Source organism: Pistacia vera, unplaced genomic scaffold (genome assembly GCF_008641045.1).
Source record: "Pistacia vera cultivar Batoury unplaced genomic scaffold, PisVer_v2 Contig170, whole genome shotgun sequence".
Lineage (NCBI taxonomy): Eukaryota > Viridiplantae > Streptophyta > Magnoliopsida > Sapindales > Anacardiaceae > Pistacia > Pistacia vera.
Genome location: NW_022195790.1, coordinates 35,918 through 43,964, shown reverse-complemented (window position 1 = coordinate 43,964; position 8,047 = coordinate 35,918). Strand labels below are relative to the sequence as shown.

The following is an 8,047-nucleotide window of genomic DNA, read 5'->3' as shown; positions in this document are numbered from 1 at the left end:
TCCATCCATGGATCTAGCCTAAAACAGCTAGATCGGGGCACGATAGGCCAAATCCAACTGGTCATGCGTCGTTCCGGCAATTTTCCACTACCCATCAATTTATTCCAATCTAACCAAACACATTTTATAAAACATTCCAATAATTTTCAGAGTAATCTATATTTCCATTAATACAATATTTCCTAAACCAAACACCCCTTAAGTGATTTTTATACCCGTTAAATGTGAACTCAGTGACTTTTGGCCCCATAGCGATTATAGATTCTTTGGACAATCTAGGTCTGTTTGGTTTAATATTTTTCACTATCCTATTCATACTGTTTCCAAAATACCTGTTTGTTTCCCTATTCTGAAAATACTATTATATTTTATTCAACTGTTTTAAACCCCTTAAGTTTATTAATTTAACTAAACACCCCCCGAAAAAAGTTTAGAAATTGACAAAAACACCTTCACCCACCCACCCACCCACCCATATTGCTAGATTCCGACCATCATCGCTGGAAGGTGGCTAGAATATGGTATAATGACTCACTATCGACTGGATCTGACTGGTAGTGTGTCGATATATCATTTTCTAACCAGATCAATGGCCAAAGATCTGGCCGTTGACAACCAGATTTTTTGTCGTAGTTGGTCATCAACGACGGGCAAGTTATGGCCGTCGTTGACGACTAAACATGATTAGATATAGCCGTAGATCTAACCTTTTTCGACAAAATCCATGGTAGATCTGACTGGAAAATGTCATCTCGATAGATAACCGACTAGATCCAGCTGATCATATGTCATACTGTGACTCCGGCCATCCTCCGCTGTGGTGGCCAGTATTTAATGGTGAGTGATAGTGTTTTTATAATTTTTAATATTTTTATTATATAGATGTTTAGTAAATTAACAAATATTAAAAGTGTTTTTATTAATTTTTAAATCTACCTCGTTATTCCCACCTAACTCTAAAAATATCAAAAACACTAAAAGAAGCGCACCTCTATATATCGGCTACATGAATCGGGTTTCAAAGGCAAACAAGAGGCCGTTAAGTTAAGCCCAACCCAAAATCACCGAAAAGGACAGATGTGTCCTTCCATTGGCAACGGCTAACTACCCGTCACTCGACTCTTGCTCACAGTATCCACTTTTCTTCCTAGTTCCTACTTCACACCCTAACAATCACTACCTTCAATTTCACTTCATCAATCTCATGATTGCCGCCATGGATCTCCTCCACTGTACTTCTCATTCCTCTACCCTCAGATTCTTTTGCCCCCATTTTTCTTCCCCTACACCTCTCCGCCGGCGATTCTTCAGTGTAAGGTCTCTTCACTTCACTCTTCAAATCATTCAAACCCCTTCTCACCTTTATTTTTCTGATTCGTTTTTTAAAATAAATTTAATTTTTTTTTCCTGTTGCCAAATTAATTTTCAGGTTGAGTCTTCCATTTCCAAATGAGAAAGCTAACTATCACAAAGAGCTGGAAGCTGCAGTAGGTGTTGTGGAGAGAGCTTGTCGTCTTTGCGTTGACGTAATCTAATAATTTATTTCTCACTTTTAATTTAAGTTTCTTTATGCTTTGTTCTAGACAATGTAGCAAAGTAGAAGAATTACTAGTCTTTTATTTATTTATAAAGTGTTCTGATTGTAGGTAAAAAAATCACTGTTGTCCAGTGACGGAGGGATTCTTGAAAAGAATGACCAAACTCCTGTTACAGTCGCAGATTTTGGGGTGCAAGCTCTAGTTAGCTTGGGTAACTTTTTTTCTTTCTCTGCTAGTATAGTTTTCTTATTTTTCAATTTATCTAGTAACTGAAAGTGCTACTTGGACTAGTTAAGGGAATCATAGCAACATATGTAAGAGGTTCATTTCTATTAAATATGGGCGGGACAACCATGATGGGACCCACCCAATTTGAATATTAGATATGGGATTGTGTTGTGGTAATTGCTTTGGCAATTACCACTATCTCTGCACCTATATAAGAGTTTTTCATTTGATAAAAAACTCTTCAACACAACTCTTACGCAAATATATTTCTCTCTTCTTTTATTCTTACTAGAATAAAAAAGCACAGACCACCATCCTCTTGATTCTAGTAAAAATAATATAAGAGAGAAATATATTTGCGTAAGAGTTGTGTTGAAGATTTTTTCATCAAATAAAAAACTCTTATATAAGTGCGGAGATAGTGGTAACTCACAACGCAATCCCATATCTAATATTCAAATTAGGTGGGTTCCATCATAGGTGTCTCACCTATATCTAGTATCTCTCTCACATAGGCAATCGCCTCCGTTACTTTGAGGGAATGGAGATGAGACAATTTTAAGCTTATTATCTAGGTGATAATAGGGAGTCAAGCTTAAAATGTTTAACGTCGCCTAAAATAGAATAAAAATAATGTCATAATGAAATATGACCATAAGTAATAAATTATCAAAATTTATCACTTTATCTGTCTAATTGTCAGATTAGAGTTCTTATGAATTAAGAGTGTGTAAAGTGAACTCTAGTTAGACATTAGGTATGTATGAACTAAAATTTGTATGACATTTACAAGAAAAAAGAGACATGTACTTCATGGGAAAGGAGGAAATGATGTAGCATGTGATTCATACCACATGTGCAAAAATATTGACCAAGGGGGTAATAAAAGTCAAATCTCAACTTTAACATTGTGTGAAACCCTGAGATTTTGAGAATAAAATCTCATAGAGTACCCTTATTACTCTACTTTGTTTCTTGAAAACCTTATTTAATGATTGTTATCTTAGAGTGTTGCCAAAAGATTAAGATAAATTCAATCTGCTGGGACATTTCTGGAAAAGCAAATTAAATGAAAGTTGCAAAAATCGATAAGAGAGGAAGATTACAATTTTGGATTATCACACTATAATCATGTGTATTCATTGGTCGATCAATTATGTTTTACTTTTATGTAAAAACAGAACATAATTATGAATACAATTGACTATTATTATATATGAGATAGTTAGAGAAAGATGTGATAAGTAATCTAGGGTACTGCATACAACATACAACCCAAGTTTCACAATTCGAGAAGTTATATATTCCTAACATGTATATGACTAATGTGCTCTCGATGTATGCATGGTCACACGACATATTTACTGAAGTGTGAACTTTGAAGAAGCACAAAGAGAAATAGTCCCATCATGTGTGAGTGGGAGTTATTAAATATAGATGGGACACCCATGATGAGACCCACCCAATTTGAATATTAGATATGAGATTGCGTTGTTTTGGCAGTTGCCATCATCTCGGCACCTATATAAGAGTTTTTCATTTGATGAAAAACTCTTCAACACAACTTTTACGCAAATATATTTCTCTCTTCTTTTATTTTTACCGGAATCAAGAGGACGGTGATCTGTACTTTTTGATTGACAAGGAAAGGAGATATTTATGCTGTGAACTTTATTGCACTTCGTTTAAGTAAAAATGTGATTGTTATGTGTGACTTATGATATGATCTTAAAACGAATTAGGAATTCTGTAATTCTTAATTTACTAACAATTTCATAATGCAGCTACACTCGGAAAAAGTAAATTTATAGGAGGTAATGGAGATGAAATATGATATCGACTTGCCAACAATTGTATTCCACAATTTACATCTTTATTCTTTGCATTAATTGCCACATGATCTTCCCTTTTGATACTATCATCATACATTGACTGACAAAGTATGCAAGTGGGGTTGGCCACTGTTCCTGAATAAAGCTTCCTTTGAAATTATAGTTATTGCCACGTTGCAGCAAACTTTCCTGCACCCGTTGAGTTAAACTGTACTACTGGCTATTAACGGTCATTGTTGTTGCCACAAACTAACCATATTCTGTTGTAGCATATGACTAATCAGTCAATTGCCCTAGAACTTTTAGAGATATACAAGTTAAAACGGTTAGAGAAGAACTACTTTTGTGAGCATTTTCTTACAGAGGCTAAGTCCCTCTCCTCATTTCCTTCTCTCTTTCTCTTTTAAGTGGTCCTGAAAGCATGTCTATCTCCTCTATTTGTTTCTCTTCTCACACCTTAGCATTTTGTCTATCTTCGACTGTAGGGTGAATAAAAAATAATTGGCCTGAAGGGCTCCATTAGTAAAAAGTTAAAACCATAGTATGGAAAGAATGATAAGACTGGCTATTTTTATTGTTACCAAATCTCATTAACCTTTTGCTCAGACTTCTGTTTTATAACAAACTTTGCTCATATTGCTTTTATGCTTTTTGGTGATAGAGCTGAATAAATTGTTTCCCTCTGTTCCCTTGGTGGCTGAAGAGGACTCTGCCTTTTTGCGTTCAAATAATCTGGTGGATTCTGTGGTAAGTACGGTTGCTGATCAAGCAAGCTTTGGTGATGATCCATTGACTGAGGCTGATGTGTTGGATGCAATTGACAGAGGGGGGAAGGATGCTGTTGCCTTTGGAAGAAAGCCAGCCACGTATTGGGTAGGTCTGCATGAACTTTTGAGGAAACTTGGATTGTTTGGAAATTTAAATACTTGTATTTATCTTACATTGGTTCTGTTTGCCTCATACACATCAATTGGTACATATAGATGGAAACACATGATTACATTTAACTTTCTCTGATGCATGCAATTAAAACCAACCATTTATTTGTTGTGAAGAAGGAATATGGATATTCTCTACTCTAAAACTGTGATCTTATGGATTGTGATATGATATTACAGTTTTACTTTGATCGTTTCATTAACCTTCACCGTTGAAATTGTGCTTTTTTTTATTACTCTAATCAAGTCCATAAACTCAATGTAGGTATTGGACCCAATTGATGGCACACGAGGGTTTTTAAAGGGAAGTGAAGCCTTATATGTGGTACGTCTTATTTCTGCTGGTAGCTCATTTGTTTTATTCTTTGAATTTTTAACATTGGCTTAGAATTGTTAAGTCCATTGAATTTATCATGTCTGACAAAAAGAAACAGTTTACAGCTGTAGTTAAATTTGCCTTCACTTTAGTGAGTCTAATTGCCCTGCCTCTTGGCATATAATACTCATCTTAGTCATGGAGTTGAAAAATGTCTAATGTCTCCTTTAGATTAAAGTGTTGGTTTCTGTTAAGTTAAAAGTATTAAAATACCACTAAGTGACTTGAGTCGAATATCTATAACAAAGTCTTCATAGTTTGTAATTTAACTGAGAAGATAAAAGTTAAGTTTAATTTGGAGAAGTAATGCTTGATGTGAACTTAAAATCAGAATGGTTCCTGAATTGATTCAACTGGTTGTTCAATCCGGGTTGACTAGATGACACAATAATTGTATCATTAAGAAGAAGAAATATGTCACAACAACCTGATGGACTATTTGTACTGAAAGTTTGATCCAATATTGAATGGTCTTGATTTTCTTCTTTGGCTAAGGTCTTATCCCTCATTTTCAGGTAGGTTTGGCTCTTGTGGTTCAAGGAGAGATTGTTTTAGGTGTTATGGGCTGCCCTAACTGGAAGGAAGACAAATCTTACAAATCCACTGCAGAGGTGCAGGGAAGCAAGAACATACCATTGGGATCAGGGGTTATCATGGTTGCTCATGTTGGTTGTGGAACATGGACTAAGAGGTTGCCAGATATGCTGGGTACCTCAGCCAAAACATCTGATTGTTGGACCAGGACCTTTGTTGACAGGTGTCAATTGGTACATGAGGCATGTTTCTGTATTCCAGAGAGTCAAACGTGGGATTCATTGCCACTGTCAGCTTTATTCAACGCGACAACTGATGCTAAAAGTATAGGGGACAAAGAAATTCTTCTTTTGCCCAAATGCTGTGGAAGGTTTGGTGTTATTTGAATAGTCATTAATATATGGAACTTATATTTTCCCTTGTTATTTCTTTTAATAGGAATTCTAATAGTGGTAAGAAGTAGTTTTCAATGGTTGTCAGAGTAATATATAATCATTGATTGCGTTTTATCAGGAGAAACCCTTGTGGTTTACATCCACATGCCTGTAATAAATGACAAGGTGATGCAATAAGCACCTTATCAGTTGAACTACAACTTTATTAAATAACGGTGAAGTTTGATTATCTTGAACATAGCACATTGTGTCATGTTAAAGCATAGTGTGTTTTCTAGTTTCAAAATTATCATTGTAATCTCTTTCTATAATCAGAATTTAGTTAATTGTCTGATACTTCATTCACGATCTTCATAACACACGCATGATATGGTTTATCTTGTTTCTATGTAGTTTATGCAAGTATTTGATGGTGGCTTCAGGTAGGGCATCAGTATTCATTCTTCGAGCAACAGCTCAAAAACATATAAAGGTATGTGGACCTCTTGTTGAATATTTAATAAAAACGACAATAGTTAGAACTGATTTTGGATCTTTCTTGTGATGTAGGCTTGGGATCATGCGGTTGGTGTGATATGTGTGCAGGAAGCAGGAGGAAAGGTAGGTGATTGTAATTGGCCTGTTTCTAAAGTTGCATGATTTTTAGCTGTCTGCAAATTCTCTGTATTAGTGCATTTTGATAATTTGAAATTAGGATATGTATTCTGAAATATATGATGCTGCCGAGTTACACTGAAGGATAAAAATCAATGCTAATCAATTAAACATATTTAAACTCAGCAGCTGTATATTTATAATAGGCTATATGCATTATATTCCTCCTCCCTAGATGGTTTATGTCAACACTGAAATTCCATTTCCCACCTTTTATTCAGATGTAGCTAATATAGCGCTTTATGTTGGAGAAGAAAAACAAATTGAATTTATTTTCCTTATATGGTTCTTATTACAAAATTTTGCGTTACAATAAGAAATCAGTATCGATCCTTGTTTTTCCTATTTTTGATAAATATATTTGGTTTTGCTTTCTGATTTTGAATTTTTTTAGTTTAGTTATAGTCCATTTGCATGCGTCCTGCCTCTTGGCTTTGCGCTTTTTATTTATTTATTTATTTTTTTTTAATAAAGTAAAACCCGTAAGACTAACACCACTTAATCAGGTTACTGACTGGAAAGGGAATGAGCTTGATCTTGGTGCAGATCAAGTTGAACGACGAATCATATTCCCTTCAGGCGGTGTTGTCGTGAGCAATGGCAACATACATTATAAGATCCTAGAGATGATCTCTTCCACTTCATCGTTTGAAGGGGATGCTATCCTATCTTGATGTTTCTTTTAGCTTTGAAATTTTTTTTTTTAATAATATATATCATATAGGCTTGATTTAATTGTACAATATTTATCAGTTCACTTGAAGAGGGGATAGTGATAGATGTTCATTTATTCGGAGATAATGAAGGGCATTATTTAAAACCCCTTTCTCTTTCTCTGAGAGTTCATTTTGTCTGAAGCTACTCGGGCAGAGGGAATTTTGTTAATTATACTCTAATATTTGTTTTTGGGCGGATTGACCAGTAGTTAAGAATGTGAAACCATTCGTTGCATCCACAACAATGATTTTTTATGGATAAAAATTGTTCATGAACAATCCAAATATATTTGATAAAGGAATGCTTAATTGGATGTTGAGTTGGTGTGGAGAAAATTAAGAAATATTTACCCTGCGTTAGGCACACTATTTAACATTATCCTATTCTATCGTCTTATCCTAAAAAATGTAAAATACATAATAAGTTTTAATATTCTTTAAAATTCAATCATATTTTATTCTAACTTAAAACATTAACAATTATTCTTTTTAATAAAAGTTTTAAAATTAACAAAAACTCTCCGATTCACCTAAGCCATTATCACTCGTCAGCAACTGTCGTCGTTGCCACTGTCAGCACCATAACGATGCATGGTCGGTTAAATCTGGTTGGTCGTGCGTCGATCTGTCTTTTTTTATCAGATCTAAGGCTAAAGATCTAGCCATTGATGACATCTAGAAATCTTGGTCGTCATTTGGCTATCAATGACAGCCAGATTTGTGGTCGTCGATCTACTTGATTTTGGTCAAATATACGGTGGATCTGGTTGAAAAAGGTCAGATCAGTGTACGATCGGCTAGATCTAGTTGATTGTGTGTCATTCTGATGACTTGCG

The 8,047-nt window shown here is 34.9% G+C and overlaps 1 protein-coding gene across 2 annotated transcripts; it reads left to right on the top strand.

The window, feature by feature from the left end:
• Positions 1-1,065: 1,065 nt before the first annotated feature.
• Positions 1,066-7,188, top strand: LOC116125743 (putative PAP-specific phosphatase, mitochondrial). 2 transcript variants are annotated; one of them, XM_031411459.1, is made up of 9 exons: positions 1,066-1,317; positions 1,430-1,526; positions 1,647-1,749; positions 4,302-4,471; positions 4,802-4,861; positions 5,428-5,816; positions 6,235-6,313; positions 6,391-6,441; positions 7,002-7,188. In XM_031411459.1, the coding sequence occupies exons 1-9, from the start codon at positions 1,205-1,207 to the stop codon at positions 7,167-7,169; spliced, it is 1,230 nt and encodes a 409-aa protein (XP_031267319.1). In that variant the 5' UTR covers positions 1,066-1,204; the 3' UTR covers positions 7,170-7,188. The 2 variants fall into 2 exon arrangements, with proteins under 2 accessions (XP_031267319.1, XP_031267318.1); XM_031411458.1 differs by having other exon boundaries at positions 1,069-1,317; positions 4,260-4,471.
• The last annotated feature ends 859 nt before the right edge of the window (positions 7,189-8,047 follow it).

Excerpts from the sequence above, each read along its gene's own strand:
- LOC116125743 (XM_031411458.1), top strand. The coding sequence starts at position 1,205 with ATGATTGCCGCCATGGATCTCCTCCACTGTACTTCTCATTCCTCTACC. Across the intron at positions 4,862-5,427 it reads GAAGTGAAGCCTTATATGTG|GTAGGTTTGGCTCTTGTGGT; the intron begins GTACGTCTTATT and ends CCTCATTTTCAG. Across the intron at positions 6,314-6,390 it reads CAGCTCAAAAACATATAAAG|GCTTGGGATCATGCGGTTGG; the intron begins GTATGTGGACCT and ends CTTGTGATGTAG.